At 43.1% G+C, this 20,691-nt stretch overlaps 1 protein-coding gene across 3 annotated transcripts in view; it reads right to left on the minus strand.

The window, feature by feature from the left end:
* The window catches only part of abcd1 (ATP-binding cassette, sub-family D (ALD), member 1), a 45,629-nt gene that overhangs the window by 21,435 nt on the left and 3,503 nt on the right, over positions 1-20,691 (minus strand). For all 3 annotated transcript variants that reach the window (XR_007887854.1, XM_051426688.1, XM_051426689.1), the window contains exons 2-10: positions 15,518-15,746; positions 15,296-15,405; positions 14,797-14,954; positions 14,466-14,653; positions 13,439-13,613; positions 13,173-13,363; positions 12,881-13,061; positions 12,658-12,800; positions 11,984-12,170 (exon numbers count right to left, since the gene is read on the minus strand). Coding sequence is in view for 2 of the 3 variants with exons in the window: in XM_051426688.1 (XP_051282648.1) it covers positions 11,984-12,170; positions 12,658-12,800; positions 12,881-13,061; positions 13,173-13,363; positions 13,439-13,613; positions 14,466-14,653; positions 14,797-14,954; positions 15,296-15,405; positions 15,518-15,646 (1,462 nt within the window). In the remaining variant the exon portion in view is untranslated. The remainder of the gene's footprint in view (positions 1-11,983; positions 12,171-12,657; positions 12,801-12,880; positions 13,062-13,172; positions 13,364-13,438; positions 13,614-14,465; positions 14,654-14,796; positions 14,955-15,295; positions 15,406-15,517; positions 15,747-20,691) is intronic.

Below are 20,691 nucleotides of genomic sequence, written 5' to 3' on the forward strand. Positions count from 1 at the left end.
CCCAGAAGTAGCTGAAGTTCGTCCATTTTGTTGCACAGTGAGCGCACGTTAGAGAGGAATATTCCAGGTAACGGTGTGCAATGTCCACGCTGGCGGAGACGCACAAGTGCACCGGCAATGCCATGTCTAAATATAACAGAGTCCTATAATAACTTTAGTCCCTCCGAAATTGATAATCTTGGTGACAGTGCTGCTGGCTCACTGAGAAGAACATTAGATTCTATCGCTCCTATAACAAGGAAATTGTTAAAACTTAGGAAACTAGCACCGTGGTACAACCACCAAACCCGCCAGTTAAAGCAAATAGCTAGGAAATCTGAAAGGAAATGGCGCTCTTCGAAATTATTAATAATTAATATAATATCACTCAATTTGGCAAGATAATCTTAAAACCTATAGAAAGGCCCTCCGTAATGCCAGAGGAGCCTATTACTCAGCACTAATAGAAGAAAACAAGAATAACCCTAGGTTCCTCTTCAGCACTGTAGCCAGGCTGACAGAGAGCCACAGCTCTATTGAGCCACATATCCCCATAAACTTAAGTAGCAATGACTTTATGAGCTTCTTCCACAATAAAATTATTACTATCAGAGAGAAAATTAATCACCAACTGCCATCAACAGTTATCAGTGGCTCTCCAAGTTCAGGAACTTTAACTAATGTAAACTCAGATATATATTTAGTTTTTCTGCTATCGATCTTCATCAGTTAATTTCAATAATTTCAACATCAAAGCCATCAACCTGTCTTTTAGACCCGATCCCAACTAGGCTGCTTAAAGAAGTCGTACCCTTAATTGGCACTTCTTTACTAGATATGATCAATCTTCCTTTAGTATCAGGATATGTACCACAGTCCTTTAAAGTAGCTGTAATTAAACCCCTTCTTAAAAAGTCCACTCTTGACCCAGGGGTTTTAGCCAACTATAGACCGATTTCTAACCTCCCCTTCCTCTCTAAGATTCTGGAGAAAGTAGTCGCCAAAGAGTTGTGTGACTTTCTACATAACAATAGTTTGAGGATTTCAGTCAGGATTTAGAGTTCATCACAGCACAGAGACAGCTCTGGTTAAAGTTAATAATGACCTTCTGATTGCTTCCGACAATGGACTTGTCTCTGTACTTGTATTATCACTGCTCATTGTCCCCCATCGTTGCTGTTGTCATGTTCATCATCATCAGTCACTACTATTAGTGTAGTTGTTGCTGTGCTGTTGTTGCTGTGCACTTGTCTGTCTGTCTATCTGTCTGTCTGTCTGTGTCTCTCTTTCACCCCAACTGGTCGAGACAAACAACCACCCACCTAGAGCCAAAGGATCTGTCCTATGTTTCTGCCTTTTAACAGGCAGTTTTTCCTTGCCCTTGTCTCCAAGGTCTTGCTCATGGTGGTACTGTTGGGTCTCTGTAAATAATGTTATAAGGAGTTCGGTCTTCACCTGCTTTATTTGGAAAGTGTCCTGAGATAACTTCTGTTATGAATTGGCGCTATACAAATAAAATTGAATTGAATTGAATTGAATTGAAATTAGATCTTAGTGCTGCATTTGACACCATTGGCCATGATATTCTTTTACAGAGACTTGAGCATCAAATTGGCATTAAAGGAACCGCACTAAGCTGGTTTAAGTCATATTTATCAGATCGTTCGCAGTTTGTACATGTTAACGATGAATCTTCAATAAATACTACAGTTAGTCATGGAGTTCCACAAGGTTCTGTATTTGGACCAATACTATTTACTTTATATATGCTCCCTTTAGGCAACATTATTAGAAATCACTCCATTACCTTTCACTGTTATGCAGATGATACGCAGTTATATCTATCGATCAAGCCCAATATATTAATCAATTATCTAAATTACGAACATGTCTTAAGGACATAAAAACCCGGATGAGCTGCAAATTTCTGATGTTAAACTCAGAAAAAAACAAAATTCTTGTACTCGGCCCTAAAAACCTTAGAGACTCACTGTCTAAAGATATAGTTACTCTAGATAACATTACCTTGGTCTCTAGCACCACTGTCAGGAATCTTGGAGTCATCTTTGGTCAGGATTATTATTTATTCCCATATAAAGCAAACCTCTAGGACTGCCTTCTTTCATTTATGTAATATTACAAAAATTAGACACATCCTATCACAGACAGATACAGAAAAACAAATCCATGTATTTGTTACTTCAAGGCTGGATTACTGCAACTCTTTATTATCAGGTTGCCCCAATAAATCCATTAAAACGCTCCAATTAATTCAAAACAGCACAAGTACTGACAGGAACTAGAAAGAGAGATCACATCTCTCCTGTACTAGCTTCTCTGCACTGGCTCCCTGTAAAATTTAGAATAGAATTTAAAATCCTCCTCCTCACCTATAAAGCTCTTCATGGTCAGGCTCCTTCATATCTTAAAGAGCTCATAGTACCCTATTACCCCAGAACACTACGTTCTCTGAATGTAGGGCTACTTGTGGTTCCTATAGTCTCTAAAAGTAGAACAGGAGCCAGAGCCTTCAGTTACCAAGCTCCTCTCCTATGGAACCAGCTTCCAGTTGTGGTTCGGGAGGCAGACACCCTCACCACATTTAAGAGTAGGCTTGGGGCGCTGTGGAGCCGCGGAACAAGATGGCAGCTTAGGGTGGGTGCTCCTCGCAGCTCTGCTAAAAGTTCACAAAGTCCTAGTCATTAACGCTTCTAATTAGTTCCAAAAGATGCCTAAACAAACGACCCTCAAAGACTGTGAGAGCAGCTCCAGATCCCGTGGCTCTCAGAGACCCAAAAATTGAGCATAGCGTTAGTTCAGGCAGGGCACGAAGTCAGGCTTAGCTTTCAGTTACAGCTATATCATACGATCACAGCTACTCATAAACATACACCAGCTGATTCTTCTAAGCTTCCCATTGGATACCATACACAGTCAGCTGACAGCTCACCTGATTTCCTCAAGCATCCAATTGGCAAACATCATGCATGGCGCCTTATTTAAGCTGCTTTAGCCTGCCTGCCTATCTCTGCTGCTCCTCTACAAGCCTTTTTGCCAGGATGTTGTGTGCGTTACTTGTGGTTTGTCGTTTGTTTCTACTTGTCCTGTCTGCGGTGAGTATGATGGCGGGTCAATTGCATTGTGAAGTCTCAGCAGCGATCTCGGCTGTTGGGGAGAGTGTCGCTTTTGAACAACATCCGCAGTTGTGTCCGGCTGCTCTGGTTCTGGGGGGTCTGCAGCAGGGGGTGGGGGGGGGGGAAGAATTGCTCCTGCGGTTCCGCTGCGGTCCCGGCTCCGGCGCTGCGCTGCCTTCCAGGGGAGCGCGGGTCCCAGGCGCAGCGGCCAGCTTTGCCTGTCTTGCTTGTCAGTTCTGTCCAACATCCGGTTGTTTCTTGCCGTCATGGGTTCAAGGGTCCAGGGTTCGGTTCGGCACGTCAGGCCGGCCAGTCTTCGTCCGCAGTTGGCCTGTTTCCCTCTTCGCTGTCTGCAGGTAGAGCGCATGGTCCCACAGGTGCAGCGCTGGACGATGACGTCACAGCAGCTTGTTTTGACGGCGTCACATTCCCGCCGAGAATGCTGGGAAGTGCAGTCCCAATCACCATAGGGAAGAACGTGCTTGCCTCTCAAAAAGGGGGCATGAGAGATAAACCTTCAACCCCAGTAAACGTCCCTGAGCTGGGGAAGGAGCTAAGAAAGCATCTAAAAGCTGTTTAGTGAATTATCTGTTATAGGGCTGGTTCATGGTTCTTAGCTGGGCTGACTTTGCTTTGAAGAGCTGAGATAGTCGATGCTTTACTGAAGAAAGGATAACAAAGGTTCATATTGGTCCATTCATAAATCGCCTTCTCAACAAGCATTAAGGTATAGCTACCAGGAAATATTCAGGGAAAATAAATAAACATAATAATTAATTTATCTGCTCTTGTAAAGGTGAAACTAAGGCATAAATAGTTTAAATCCTCTGGCACTTTTTCCTTATTTTATGCTATAATCTACAATGCCATCAGTTGATTAAGGAAGCATGTAGAGGCACATGGCTAGCCAAGGCAGATGTCACAGATGCATTTAAGTCATGTATTACACCTTCACATTGGCATCTGTTCGGTTTAAATGAAGAGAAATGTACTTCTCAGTTAGGCTCACCTTTGGTTGTTACAGCAGCCCCACATATTTGACACTGTCAGAGGCTCTCTGCTGGATTCTTTTATAACTGCAACTGCTTTCGTGCTCCATCCCGTAGACGATTTTCTGTTAGTTGACTATCAATTCAAAAAATCAGACCATGCATTTTTGCTCTTAAATATACCTTTAAACATTAGGTCTTCCGCTATCCAAGGAGAAACATCAGACCCTGTAAGGCTAGAGTTCTAGGCTTCACTCTAGATAGTGTACTGATGCAAAATTGCATCAGAGAGGTAATGAAAGCAGCAGGCAGTAGTAATTTCCAAAAGAGAACTGCTCTCCTTGCTTAGACATCTTAAATTGGCATGTGTGTTATTCCCCAGGGAAGTTCCCTTATATCCAGGCTTCTGGACCTCTCCGATTTATAGAGAACTCCATGATATGGTGAGCTTGGATGAGGGCTGCAGATCCGAGCCCCAGTCCTGATCTCTTCTGTGTGATAATGGTATGGCATCACCTTCTTTTACAATGAGCAGCTAGATCATCATTTGCCATTAATTATAAAAAGACGCAGCATATTGAGTACATATAAATGAATCGAACACTGTGTGCCAGTTCACCCTGGGAGCTTTATGTCAACAGCAAGGTCTAATAGTGTGACTGCTATGATCTACTAGATCACTAATGAACAGCTTTGCTGAGCTTAGAAGACAGAGAGCAGACATGAGGGGCATTTAGGGAAGAGCAATGGATCCACAAGTTTTTCAGTGTTGTGTACAGAATAATGGAGATATAATTAATTCAAACATACAGTAGAAGTGGCATGATTGACCTGTATGATAACCGCCCTTCCGTAGGTTTTGGGGGGGTATTTTAATAATCAGTGGTTTGCAGACATATGGCTAAAATACTGTCATCCTTGCCAGCTAATGCCTCTTCTACCTTTTTTAATGAATGTACCAATTGTTGTTTCATGTTTCTGTGGGGAAAAGACTGGTCATGGGAACAATCATGTTTTTGCGACAATGAGGCAACTGCCAACATCATTTACAAGGGCGTTCTTCAGTTCCATTCATTAATAGATTTGTAAGGCGCCTCACTTGGTTATCTATGTTGGGTAAATTCATTATTAGAGCATCTCATATTCCAATCTTGGATAACATTGCTGATTTTTGTCCCGGTTTGAATTGCAGATTTCTGGGGATATCTCTAGTATACTTAGCCATGTACTTCAACTAGTGTCTGCTTAGACGTATTGGTTTATAGTCCTGCTGGCTCCTCTTACTGGCACTTCCATGTAGCTCATGGAAGGGAGGTTGCCTGGTGTGGTTCTTTGGGGGTCTCTGCTGCTGCTCTCATTGTCTTAAACTTTTCCATGTATGCACATGGAAGGGGGGGGCCCAACACTTGTTTGGGAAATATGTTTTTGCTGGCTTAATTTAAATACACTTCTAGCATACTTCTTAGGGATCTCTTTATTAATCTTCAGCCAAGTTACTTTAACTAGTTTGCTAATTATTGGTTTTATTACTGTTATTTATTTCTTACAAAAATTTTTACTGGCACTTCCATGTACTCATGGAAGGGAGGTTTCCTGGTATTGTTTTTTTGGGGGTTCTCCCCCCCCCCTTGTCTTAAACTTTTCCATGTAGGCACGTGGAAGGGCAGGAGGGTGTTCCTGCCTTAAGGTTTTCCAAGCAAGACGAGGAAGAAAGAGGTCCCAGAACAGAGCCATACCGCCAAATGTAAATTCTGCTTGGAATATAAGATATTTTGACGAAGTGGTCCTGACTGAAATTGAGCATAGCGTTAGTTCAGGCAGGGCACGAAGTCAGGCTTAGCTTTCAGTTACAGCTATATCATACGATCACAGCTAGTCATAAACATACATCAGCTGATTCCTCTAAGCTTCCCATTGGATACCATACACAGTCAGCTGACAGCTCACCTGATTTCCTCAAGCATCCAATTGGCAAACATCATGCATGGCGCCTTATTTAAGCTGCTTTAGCCTGCCTGCCTATCTCTGCTGCTCCTCTACAAGCCTTTTGCACCCACCTCCACCCCAGCTCCTCCTTTTTATGTTGTTTCTAATTAATCAATGTCATTTTCTGATTGCCATTGATGCTTGCTCTGTTCTGTACCCTGGGGGGTCTCTGCTGCCACTCTCCTTAAACTTTTCCATGTAGGCACATGGAAGGGCAGGGAGGGTGCTCTCCCTGCCTTAAGGTTTTCCACGTAGGCACGTGGAAGGACAAGGAGTTCCCAGAACAGAGCCATACCGCCAAATGTAAATTCTGCTTGGAATATAAGATATTTTGACGAAGTGGTCCTGACTGAACTACAACTAATGCTGCAGCCGATGATGCTAATGATGCGGCTAGCCCACGGACTGACTTAGCTGCAGTGCTAAGTGAGCTGCAGTCACTGTGTACGGCTGTCAGCGTGATTAACACCAAGATAAGTACTTTTGAGGGCAAAACCCGACAACGTGGAGAGACGCATAGCTGAGATGAATAGCTCAGTCGATGCTGTGCAAAAGAGTTTTGCGGTCCTTCAACGAGATATTACCGCTAATGCTAAGCGGCTCACAGAGGCTTAAGGGCTCATAGGGGACACCGAAGATAGCCTGCAGAGTGTGAAAACGGAGCTGACTGACGCATTGCCTTTTTAGAGTCTAAGACGGAAGACCTAGAAAATCGTGCTCGGAGAAAGAACTTAAGACTGGTGGGGCTCCCCGAAAACGTTGAAAAGCCCATGACTGATTACATCCAGCATATGTTGCCGGTCTGGCTGGGGCTCGACGCCACCAAGTCCGCACCGCACTCTGGCAAGACCAAGACCGGATCAGAGCAGAGCTGTAATCATTCGTTTCCTGCGATTTCAAGACCGCGAGTTTGTCTTCAACACATCCAAACAACGCTCGCTTACTCACAATGGTCACAAAATCTTCTTGGCTCAAGATCTATCAGCGGAAACCATGAAGGTGCGAAGCTCATTCAATGCAGTGAGGAAAAAGTTCCTTGAAGCTGGAACTTTTTGGGGATTCACCCTACGCCCTTGTAAAATGAGGGCTCTCTACAACAGGAAGATAGTCCTTTTCTCCACACCAGAAGAAGCTGAGAACTTCCTCCCAAACTTCAGAGATTTCAAAGGTTAAGTGTTTTCTTATATGTCAGTTCTTACTACTTTCATTTATTCTATTCTTTTATTTTTTGTCACACTCAACATGGTCATCTATCTCACTGCACTTGAAACAACATGGAAAGTCCAAAACTGTCTGATTTAAGATTTACAAGCTGGAATGTCAGGGGACTCAATAAGCTAACTAAACTGAAACAGGTAATGAACAGACTTAAAAACTTACATTCTAAACTTATTTTTCTTCAGGAAACTCATACATACAGTCACTGAAATCAAACAAGTACAACGTAGGTGGCCTGGTCAAGTTATACATGCCACATATAACAATTATGCTCGGGGGGTACTAGTTCTTATCCACAAAACAATTCCTTTTTAACTTACTAATATTATCCGGGACCCCCAAGGAAGGTTTGTAATCGGTCAGGGTAGGATCCTGTCTCTCGCATTGAATTTGGCCAACATATATGGTCCTAATGAGGACAACCCAAATTTTTGGAAGATTTCTTCTTAACCTTGTCTTCACTGTATGGCCTAAATATTTTTGGTGGGGATTTCAATTGTACTTTGAACCCATCGGTAGATCGCTCTACAAAAAGTGATCCCCATAAAAAACAATCTAGAAAAACAATTTCACAATATATCACAGACTTAAACTTATCTGAAATCTGGAGAAAACTTAACCCAGATAAAGTGGAATACTCATGCAACTCATGAATGCATAAGTCCAGGTCTCGCATTGATTCTTTTTTAGTATCACAAGAACTGGTATCCAAAATTAAGAATTGTTGGTATGACTGTATAGTCATTAGCGATCACTCCCACATTTCTATGTCTGTACAAATTGGCGTCTGCAAGTGAGGTGGCTTAAAAATCCGGAATTTGTTAAATATGTAGAAGACAAGACTGACATCTACTTTCAGATCAACACTAACCAAACTAACGCATGCATTAGATGGGAAGCCTTCAAGGCATATATTAGAGGGCAAATTATTAGTTTCACAAGCACTAAAAACAAGAAACAAAAAGCAGAAATTAATAAATTAGAGAAGCAAATAAAATCTTTGGAAATGGATATAAATAATAAAGGAATACAATAAATTAACATCTGATAAAACAGCAAAAAGTTTACTGTGGTTGAACCAGGCTTTTTATGATCAGGGAGAAAAGGCCGGCAAATTGTTAGCTTGGAGAATTAAAATAATACGGTCTGAAAGAGCTATTAATGGCATAACTACTCAATCAGGGGAGATATCAAACGATCCTCAAGATATTAATAATACATTTAAGGAATTTTATCAATCACTGTACAGGTCAGAATGCTCCCCCACACCCGCTTATAGAGATGCCTTTCTTAATCAGCTCCAGTTTAAAATGCTCACCGAGGAGGTTAAAGAGGACCTGGATAAGGACATAACGGTGGAAGAGCTATTGCAGGCCATTAAAAGTATCAACTCAGGCAAAGCTCCAGGGCCTGATGGCCTGCCAATAGAGTTTTATAAAACCTTCCAGAAGCAGTTGTTGACCCCACTCTTGAATAAGTTTAACAAGTCATTTAATAATGGTATATTACCACCAACTTTAAGACTCGCTAAAATAATTCTTATTTTGAAATCTGGGAAAACGCCAACCGACTGCTCCTCGTACAGGCCTATTAGTCTCATGGAAGGAGACACAAAAATATTGTGTAAAATTCTAGATAAAAGGCTAGATCCATACCTTCTTTGGTACATAGTGATCAGAATGGGTTCGTACAGAATCGTCAGGGATTTCATAACATCAGAAGGGTCCTCAAGATAATCCACTCTAAAAATAACACCAGGGATACAGCGCTGTTATCTTTAGATGCTAGACAAGCATTTGATAGAATCGAGTGGCCTTATTTGTTCAATTTGTTACCAAAATATGAACTTGGGGTCAAATTTCCGAAATGGATAGAATTATTGTATACCAACCCTACAGCCTGGGTAATGACGAATAACAATTTATCAAGCCTGTTAACGTTAGAGAGGTCAACCCGTCAGGGCTGTCGTCTCTCCCCACTATTGTTCACTTTAGCCATGTCCATTAGAGCTGAAGCCAATTTGTCAGGTATAACAATTGGAGATCACGAACATAGGATATCGTTGTATGCAGACGAAGTGATCCTTTTTTTGTCAAACTTATCAAACAGTGTCCAGACATTATTACATTTAATTAATACATTTGGTCAGTTTTCTGGATACAGTATTAATAATGCTAAATCTTCTATACTTTTCTTGAACAAAGACGAAAGAGCTAATCCAGTTTTAAGTACACCCTTTTCTAATGCGAGGGAGGGCTTTACCCATCTTGAAATTAAGATTACCCCCCAAATTAATACAGTGTTGATGAGAGAAGTACAGGACTTACTTGAAAAATGGACAACAATGGCAATATCAATGATTTGCCGGATCAACATAATTAAGATGACTATCTTGCCAAAATATGTATTTGTTTCAATCACTCCCAATACCACTGCCAAAATCCTTTTTTAAACAAATCAATAGTGCATTTTGTAGGTTTATCTGGAACAACAGAAAACCTAGATTAAGACTCAGATTATTGTATTTGCCATATGACAGGGGTGGATTACAGATGCCCAGTTTACAGTCGTATTACTGGGCCGCTCAGCTGCACAGTGCTATGTTTTATTTTGTCACACACTCCCCTCCAGCATGGGTTTATATTGAACAAGCATCAATATCTAAGCTGCCATTAAGCCTATATTTATATTCAGCAGATTTTAAAACTTTAAAGAAAAAAACAACAAATCCCTTCCTTAAAAATTCTATTGATATATATGGTTTAAAGCTCACAGACATATTGGACACCCCCCATCTCTCAATTTTCACCTATTTGGGATAACGCGCAGTTTACTCCTGGCAGGGCAGATGGTGGTTTTCATGGTTGGGCCGACAGGGGGGTGCAAAAAATTGGAGACTTATATGTTCAGGGCACTTTACAAACATTTAACAACCTTTGTTTGAAGTATTCAATCCCAAAAAAACACTTTTTTAAATACTTACAACTGAAGCACTTCATCTCATCAAAGCATCAACAGGCTACACGTGAGCCGCCGCTGTCCTGCCTTGAAGGCATTGTGTTGAAACACATGAATGGGAAACGGCAAATCTCTATACACTATATACAGCACTTATCTCGCATGATGAGGAATCTAGTCATGATAGAAGGAGGATATGGAGTTTACATATTAAGGAAGCTATTGAAGAAGCTGAGTGGGCGACAGCTTGTTTAAAAGTTCAATCACAAACCATTAAAATTCGAAAGAAACTGCTACAACATAAGTGGTTTATGAGGACATACATAACCCCTGAGAAACTCAATAAATGGTCCCCTGGCATTCCGGATACATGTGTGAAATGTTTGACTGAGAAAGGTACTTTGATTCATTGTGTATGGGAATGTCCTAAGCTGGTAACTTTTTACTCTAAGTAAAATCACAGGTATTCAGGTACCCTGCGTAGCAAAAGTTTGTATTTTAGGGATATACCCAGATCGCTTCTCTGTTAACTCTAAGTGTAAGACTCTGATCAACTTTAGCCTCCTGCAGGCCAGGAGGATGGCTGCCCTATCTTGGAGAGAGACTGAAGTATCCTCTACACAATCCTGGATTAGCGAGATGGCAATGTGTGTTACATTAGAAAAGCTAACCTATGTCATTAGGGGTAAAATGCAAGAATTTGAAGAGTTGTGGGCACCCTTAATGGACTTTCTCAAGCAACAATAGATTATATTTATCTGTAAGGCTATTGAGTGTGACAACTGTACTAGCCGAGACTATCGGGGGATTTCCCATGGTGCACTGAGCTCCTCTCTTCCTCTCTCTCTCTGCACTCATTCATGTCCCATTAATGCATGTTACTAACTTCACTTCTTCCCCGGAGTTCTTGTGCTTTCTCGTCTCCCAGGTTCTCATGGATCCTGGTGGAGCCTCCTACCATGGTCCTGCTTGACTGCCACTGCTAATATCACTGATATTAGTGTTATTATTATTATAAGTATTATTATTACTACAGCTACTATTATTACTATTGTCACTGCTCGTTGTCCCCCATCGTTGCTGTTGTCATGTTCATCATCATCAGTCACTACTATTAGTGTAGTTGTTGCTACTGTTGTGGCTGTGCACCGGTCTGTCTGTCTGTCTGTCTGTCTGTCTGTGTCTCTCTCTCTCTCTCTCTCTCACCCCAACTGGTCGAGGCAGACGACCACCCACCTAGAGCCGAAGGGTCTGTCCTAGGTTTCTGCTTTTTAACAGGCAGTTTTTCCTTGCCCCGTCGCCAAGTGCTTGCTCATGGTGGTACTGTTGGGTCTCTGTATTAATGTTATGGTTTCTAGCCTGCTCCATTTGAATGTCCTGAGTTATTTAAAAATTGAATTGAATCACTATATCACTATATGACTGTATCACTGTATCACTATATGACTGTATCACTGTATCACTATATGACTGTAACTATATGACTATATTACTATATGACTATCACTGTATCACTATATGACTATATGACTATATTACTATGACTATATGACTATATGACTGTATCACTGTATCACTATATGACTGTATCACTGTATCACTGTATGTATGTATATATATATATATATATAAGTGTAACTACCGGCAGTGAGCTGTTGGCAGGTACAGTGGAGACTCTTTCACTGAACTACACCAACTGTTCACACCTGTACTTCCTACCTCTCATCTCTAGACGACCACACACTCTCTGACCATGTTGAACCACAGCTCCCCCTCCTCCTCCTCCTCCTGTTAATTCCTCCTCCTCCTCTCTGTCTGCAGAGCGGCGGTAGATTCCCTCCTTTACGTCTTCAAACACGTCCAACATCTCAGAGACCCGAGCAGTGTAACCAGCCAGCTCCGTTACCTGCACATGCACACAGTGAATACTGTTCATCTGTGGTACTGAGGAGGAGGAGGACGAGGAGGAAGAGGAGGAGGAGGAGGAGGAGGAGGAGGAGGAGGAGAGGAAGAGGAAGAGGAGGAGGACGAGGAGGAGGAGGAGAGGAGGAGGAGGAGAGGAAGAGGAGGAGGAGGAGGAGGAGAAAGAGGAGTAGAGGAGTAGAGGAGGAGGAGAAGAGGAAGTGGAAGAGGAAGAGGAGGAGGAGGAGGAGAGGAAGAGGAGGAGGAGGAGAAGAGGAAGAGGAGGAGGAGGAGGAGGAGGAGGAGAGGAAGAGGAAGAGGAAGAGGAGGAGAGGAGGAGGAGGAGCAGGACAGGGGGGGAGGAGAGGAAGAGGAGGAGAGGAAGAGGAGGAGAGGAAGAGGAGGAGGAGGAGGAGGAGGAGGAGGAGGAGGAGGAGGAGGAGGAGAGGAAGAGGACAGGAGCAAGAAGAGCAGGGAAAAAGCAGCAGGACCTCCTTGTATGAGCTCATGATCCTCTCCACGGCGTCGGCTGCAGCGTTGAGGAGGTTTCTGGCCGTGGTGAAGGCCTGCGTCCTCTCACTCACCAACTCCTCCTCCTTCATCACCCTTGCGGCCTGTTTCACCTCCTCAGAGTCTGGAGACACCGCAGGTCAAAGGTCAGACTGCAGAAACTGCTCTCATGCTGTCATCATGACAATCATTTTACTCATTTACCATATTTGGAGTATCCTGTGGCGGTGATGATCGGCACGGCAACCATCACCAGGCCAGAGGCGCTCCACACGTACTTCATGAGGAACTGTTCGAGCATGATGTACCAGAGACGCTTCAACAGGATCTGATGGATCTGAGAGGACAGGGACCGGTAGCTCCGCTGCAGCTGGGCCATCTCCACCTACGAATCAAACGTACCCAGACACCGACATTGATGTTAATGACGTTCCGCCATCCTCATTACTTTAAGCTGCTTGTGTCTGTTTCTGACCACTAGGGGGCATTTGTTTACCTTGTGTCCTCCATAGAAAGCGATCTCCTCAGAGTTGGCGATGATGCGAGAGTGCATGTATCTAAGGTCTCCTTTCCTCCTTGCCTCCTCGGCCACCAGCTTCCCGAACCGGGGCGAGCAGGAGCGCAGGACTTTGGCGGTGAGCACCACAACCAAGCCGGCAATGATGGAGGGCCACGTGGTGTTGGCTCCTGCGGGGAGGATGATCCTCAGGATGTCAGATATTTATTCATTAACACAGTCTGACCTCAGTAACATTGATGTACCTTTGGCCTGCGCGGTGCGCAGCAGGGTATAGCAGGTGACGACCACGTCCAGGATTGGTTTGGTCAGGTTGGAGTAGAGATGGGCGATGGAGGCTGAAAACATGACGATGTCCTCAGTAAGAGACTGATCAGGATTGGACAGACGACCGTCCATGTTACTTACACGGTAGTAAGTCTGCAGACACAGAGAGGACATAACAAACTTCTTCATACAAAACTTTCAGATCAGAGGTTACCACGAACTCTGGTCCAACCCAACCGCCCTGAGACATCAGGAAACCAAAATGAGCACAGAGTCGGGAAATAAGTCACCTTTAAGAGTTGGGGAACTAAAATGAGGTTGGGAAGTTTGGGACCTACATTGTCTGAAGAACACAAGAACAGCAGTTCTGTGACTTTCTACATAGCAACAGCTTATTTGCAGTCAGGATTTTCATCACAGTTCATCACAGCAAGGAGACAGCTCTGGTTAAAGTTAATAATGACCTTCTGATTGCTTCCTACAATGGTCTTGTCTCTGTACTTGTATTATTAGATCTTAGTGCTGCATTTGACACCATTGACCATGATATTCTTTTACAGAGACTTGAGCATCTAATTGGCATTAACATTGATACTTCGACATTTGGCACATGAACAAACAACCTTCCGATTAGGGGACCACCCGCTCTGCCTCTGCACCACAGCCGCAGTATGGTCTAGACCTGCTCTATTTGAAAAGTAAGATAACTTTTGTTATGAATTGGCGCTATACATATAAAACAAAATTGATTTGAACTAAAATGAGCATGGAGCTTTTGGGAACTAAAGCTAGCATTGAGCGCTGGGGAACTTAAATGAGCGTGGACTATTGGGGAACTAAAATGAGCATGGAGCATTGGGAACTAAAGTTACCATTGCGTTTTGTGGAACTAAAGTGACCGTGCAAGCTAGGGATCTAAAATGAGCGTGGACTGTTGGGGAACTGAAATGAGCATGGACTGTTGGGGAACTAAAATGAGTGTTGAGTTTTGGGGAACTAAGTTACCTGGTTGGTGAAGTACAGCTGGTAGGCGTGGTCGACCAATCGGCTCCTGAACCTGAGGGTCAGCTGACCTTCCAGGAATCGGATGGCACTGTTGATGAAAGTTGCAGGAACTGCAACGAGGAGCCACTTAGAGAGCTGCAGCACGAAGGCCTGAGGATCCTTCTGAACAATACACTTCACTATCACACCTGGAACGATCAATATCATTGATTATTGATCACCTTCTTCGGCATACTGGACGTAACACATATAATAGGGAAATGTACAACAACTAAAACACTACAAAGGGACAGGCAGACAGACAGACAGACAGACAGACAGACAAACAGACCGTCCAAAGCAGCAACATAGATAGACAGGAAGGTCCGGGACATCAGGGTGAGCGAGTGCAGAGCCAGCAGGCCGACCTCTGGACACAGTAACCGTGGAAACAACAGCTTCAACAGACGAGACAGTCTGAGGACAAAGTCTCTGTTTACTGACGGAGACCTGAGGACACAGAGGGACAGGGTTCATCCTGATCCTATTGGATCTGCAAGACCAGGAATCTGGATCACAAAGCCACAGTAACAGTTATTCCAGCTACCTTTAAGTTTAACTTTATCTCGGGTTTATCTCGGGTTTAAATCAAGTTAAATCAGGTTTATCTCAGGTTTAAATAAGGTTTATCTCGGGTTTATCTCAGGTTTATCTCAGGTTTAAATCAGGTTTAAATCAGGTTTATCTCGGGTTTATCTCGGGTTTATCTCAGGTTTATCTCAGGTTTATATCAGGTTTATCTCGGGTTTATATCAGGTTTATCTCGGGTTTATACCAGGTTTAACACACACCTGCTGTCTCTCTTCTTCTTCCCTACATTGATGTCCACAGAGTTGGAGGAGGTGCTGACTACGCCCACAGGCAGATTAGCTCCACCCAGCTCTTTATCTGCTGCACTTTTCTGAGAACAAAACAAACAAACCCAGAGTTACCTACAGTGTGATATGTGTGTACCTGTATATATGTATGTGTGTGTGTGTGTGTGTGTGTGTGTGTGTGTGCGTGTGTCTCACCTGTACCCTCCTCCAGACGTACGGGGACAGCTTTTTGACAGCGTATGCGGCAAGCAGAACAGCCGTCAGCTTCCTGAGTCTGGAGCTCCGCCTCAGCTGAGCCGGCCACTTTTCATAAGTCAGCTGCATGCTGACGGGCAGGTGAGTCCCAACTGTACCTGGTCCCAGAGGGGTCCGCTGCAGACTCGTCACGGAAACAACATGTTGACCTCAGAGTCTGACCCTCCACCTGTAGAGGCAGAAAAATCAAGTCGTTGGTTCACAGTATGGAGTGTGGACTGGTAGCTGGAGACGTGCCCTTGAGCAAGGCATCTAAACCCTAACTGCTCCCAGAGCACCGCTACGTGGCAGCACATCACTCCACATCACTCCACCATCACTCAACCATCACACATCTATCCACCATCACTCCATCATCACTCCATCATCACTCCACCATCACTCCACATCTCACAACAGGCTGTTGCTGGTGACGTGCTACGGTAAGCGTACTGACTCATTCCCGGTTTCCTTCCTGCTCTGTGTACACTGTTTGGTGCTGTAGCTCTGTCAGTGAACGCTAAATATAAATTAGTTTTACTCGTTACAGCGGTTATTTTCCCGCTTAACGTTTAAACGTAGACTAGTTCTACTTAAACACTCGGAGTTTCTCCTTCTTTTAGCGACTTTTCACTACTTTCAAACTTTTTCATACACGCCAGCTTCATTAGCATTAGCAGTTAGCTATGGCTTCTCCCTCTCCCTCTCCTCTGTCCTGCTCAGTGTGTCAGATGTTCAGTTATTCCTCTGCCTCCTTTAATGATAATGGTACCTGTATTAAATGTAGTTTATTTACTGCGCTGGAGGCGAGGCTTAGTGAGTTAGAGGAACGGTACCGCACCACGGAGATATCTTTAGCCACTATAGTTAGCCAGCCCCCAGTAGCCGGTGCGGGCCGACCGAAGGTAGCTTCTGCTAGCCGTCCCCCGGTAGATCCCCCGGTAGATCCCCCGGTAGTTCCTCCCCCGGTAGTTCCCCCGGTAGATCCCGAGCAGCCGGGAAGACAGGGAGGCTGGGTGACTGAGCGAAGGAAGACTAAAACACCGAAGCCCACAGTTCACCACCAACCCATTCATGTTTCTAATACATTTTCCCCACTCAGCAACACACCTGCTGAGGAACCAACTCTGGTTATTGGCAGCTCCATAGTCAGAAACGTGAAGTTAGCGAAGCCAGCGGCCATAGTTAAATGTATCCCTGGGGCCAGAGCGGGCGACACTGAATCCTATTTAAAACTGCTGGCTAAAGATAAACGTAAATATGGTAAGATTGTTATCCACGTCGGCGGTAATGACACCCGTTTACGCCAATCGGAGGTCACTAAGATTAATGTGGAGTCGGTGTGTAATTATGCTAAAACAATGTCGGACTCCGTAGTTTTCGCTGGACCCCTCCCCAATGTGACCAGTGATGACATGTATAGCCGCATGTCGTCAGTCCACCGCTGGCTGTCGAGGTGGTGTCCAGCAAACGATGTGGGCTTCATTGATAACTGGAAGCCTTTTTGGGGAAAACCTGGTCTGATTAGGAGAGACGGCATCCATCCCACTTTGGATGGAGCGGCTCTCTTATCTAGGAATATGGCGAAGTTTATTTCTAAAACCTGACAGTCCAGAGTTAGGACCAGGAAGCAGAGCTGCTGTCTTACACACTTCTCTGCGCTTTCTTTAGAACAGTCACCCACCCAAAACCCCATAGAGACTGTGTCTGTCCCCCGACCACCTAAACTATTTAAAGAAATAAAAACAAGAGGAGTTCAACATAAAAATCTAATAAAAATTAAAACCAACTCCTCAGTAGCACAAAATAAGAGAATGAAATGTGGGCTGTTAAATATCAGGTCTCTGTCCTCTAAAGCTGTTTTAGTGAATGAATTAATATCAGATTATGATATTGATTTACTTTGTCTTACTGAGACCTGGTTGTCCCACGAGGAGTATGTTAGCCTAAATGAATCCACCCCCCCCAGTCATATTAATACTCACATTCCTCGAGGCACAGGCCGAGGAGGTGGAGTAGCAGCCATATATGATTCGAGCGTTTTAATGGACCCTAAACCTAAACTAAATTATAATTCATTTGAAAGCCTTGTTCTTAGTCTTTCTCACCCAAACTGGAAAACACTGCAGCCAGTTCTATTTGTTATAGTGTACCGCGCTCCTGGACCGTACTCTGATTTTATATCTGAATTCTCAGAGTTTTTATCAAGTTTAGTCCTTAAATCAGATAAAGTAATTATTGTAGGTGATTTTAATATTCAGTGACAGTGACAGCCTTAGTAACGCATTTATATCATTAATAGACTCAATTGGCTTCTGTCAGAGTGTAAATAAACCAACTCATTGTTTTAATCACACTCTTGACCTTGTTTTATCATATGGCATTGATATTGAACATTTAATAGTCTTCCCACATAATCCTTTCCTATCTGACCATTATTTAATAACTTTTGAATTTATATTATTAGATTATAAGCCATTAGGCAAAACTTCCTACAGCAGATGTCTATCTGACAGTGCTGTAGCTAAATTTAAGGAGGAGATTCCTTCAGTGTTTAATTCAATGCCATGTCTGAATTTAACAGAGTCCTATAACAACTTTAGTCCCTCTGAAATTGATAATCTTGTCGATAGTGCTACAGGCTCACTACGATCAACATTAGACTCTATCGCTCCTATAAAAAGGAAATTATTAAAACATAGGAGACTAGCACCGTGGTACAACCACCAAACCCGCCAGTTAAAACAAATAGCTAGGAAATCTGAAAGGAAATGGCGCTCTTCCAAATTATCAGAATATCGCTCAAATTGGCAAGATAATCTTCAAACTTATAGAAAGGCCCTCCGTAATGCCAGAGGAGCCTATTACTCAGCATTAATAGAAGAAAATAAGAATAACCCTAGGTTCCTCTTCAGCACTGTAGCCAGGCTGACAGAGAGTCACAGCTCTATTGAGCCACATATCCCCATAAACTTAAGTAGCAACGACTTTATGAGCTTCTTCCACAATAAAACTATTACTATTAGAGAGAAAATTAATCACCAACTGCCATCAACAGTTATCAGTGGCTCTCCAAGTTCAGGGACTTTTGCTAATGTAAACTTAGATATATATTTAGACTGTTTTTCTGCTATCGATCTTCATCAGTTAACTTCAATCATTTCTTCATCGAAGCCATCAACCTGTCTATTAGACCCGATCCCAACTAGGCTGCTTAAAGAAGTTGTTCCCTTAATTGGCACTTCTTTATTGGATATGATTAATCTTTCTTTATTATCAGGATATGTACCACAGTCCTTTAAAGTAGCTGTAAATAAACCCCTTCTTAAAAAGCCCACTCTTGACCCAGGGGTTTTAGCCAACTATAGACCGATTTCTAACCTCCCCTTCCTCTCTAAGATTCTGGAGAAAGTAGTCGCCAAAGAGTTGTGTGACTTTCTACATAACAATAGTTTATTTGAGGATTTTCAGTCAGGATTTAGAGTTCATCACAGCACAGAGACAGCTCTGGTTAAAGTTAATAATGACCTTCTGACTGCTTCTGACAATGGACTTGTCTCTGTACTTGTATTATTAGATCTTAGTGCTGCATTTGACACCATTGACCATAATATTCTTTTACAGAGACTTGAGCATCAAATTGGCATTAAAGGAACCGCACTAAGCTGGTTTAAGTCATATTTATCAGATCGTTCGCAGTTTGTACATGTTAACGATGAATCTTCAATAAATACTACAGTTAATCATGGAGTTCCACAAGGTTCTGTACTTGGACCAATACTATTTACTTTATATATGCTCCCTTTAGGCAACATTATTAGGAATCACTCCATTAACTTTCACTGTTATGATACGCAGTTATATTTATCGATCAAGCCTGATGAAATTAATCAATTATCTAAATTACAAACATGTCTTAAGGACATAAAATCCTGGATGACCTGCAATTTTCTGATGTTAAACTCAGAAAAAACGAAATTCTTGTTCTTGGCCCCAAAAACCTTAGAGACTCATTGTCTAAAGATATAGTCACTCTAGATGGCATTAACTTGGCCTCTAGCACCACTGTCAGGAATCTTGGAGTTATCTTTGATCAGGATTTGTCATTTAACTCCCACATGAAGCAGACCTCTAGGACCGCCTTCTTTCATTTACGTAATATTAGAAAAATTAGACACATCCTATCACAGACAGATGCAGAAAAACTAATCCATGCATTTGTTACTTCAAGGCTGGATTACTGCAACTCTTTATTATCAGGTTGCCCCAATAAGTTCATTAAAACGCTCCAATTAATTCAGAACACTGCAGCACGAGTACTGACAGGAACTAGAAAAAGAGATCACATCTCTCCTGTACTAGCTTCTCTGCACTGGCTCCCTGTAAAATGTAGAATAGAATTTAAAATCCTCCTCCTCACCTATAAAGCTCTTCATGGTCAGGCCCCTTCATATCTTAAAGAGCTCATAGTACCCTATTACCCCTCTAGAACACTACGTTCTCTGAATGCTGGGCTACTTGTGGTTCCTATAGTCTCTAAAAGTAGAACAGGATCCAGAGCCTTCAGTTACCAAGCTCCTCTCCTGTGGAACCAGCTTCCAGTTGGTGTTCAGGAGGCAGACACCCTCACCACATTCAAGAGTAGGCTTAAGACATTCCTCTTTGATAAAGCTTATAGTTAGGGCTGGATCAGGTGAGTCCTGAACCATCCCTTAGTTATGCTGCTATAGGCCTAGACTATCGGGGGATTTCCCATGATGCACTGAGCTCCTCCCTTCCTCTCTCTTTCTGCACTCATTCATGTCCCATTAATGCATGTAACTAACTTCACTTCTTCCCCGGAGTTCTTGTGCTTTCTCGTCTCGCAGGTTCTTATCGATCCTGGTGGAGCCTCCTGCCATGGTCCTGCTAGATTGCCATTGCCAATACTGTTGTTGCTGTGCACCTGTCTGTCTGTCTGTCTCTCTCTCTCTCTGTCTCTCTCTCTCTCTCTCTCTCACCCCAACTGGTCGAGACAGACGACCACCCACCTAGAGCCGAAGGATCTGTCCTAGGTTTCTGCCTTTTAACAGGCAGTTTTTCCTTGCCCTTGTCTCCAAGGTCTTGCTCATGGTGGTACTGTTGGGTCTCTGTAA

The sequence above is a fragment of the Dicentrarchus labrax genome, unplaced genomic scaffold, assembly GCF_905237075.1.
Source record: "Dicentrarchus labrax unplaced genomic scaffold, dlabrax2021, whole genome shotgun sequence".
NCBI lineage: Eukaryota > Metazoa > Chordata > Actinopteri > Moronidae > Dicentrarchus > Dicentrarchus labrax.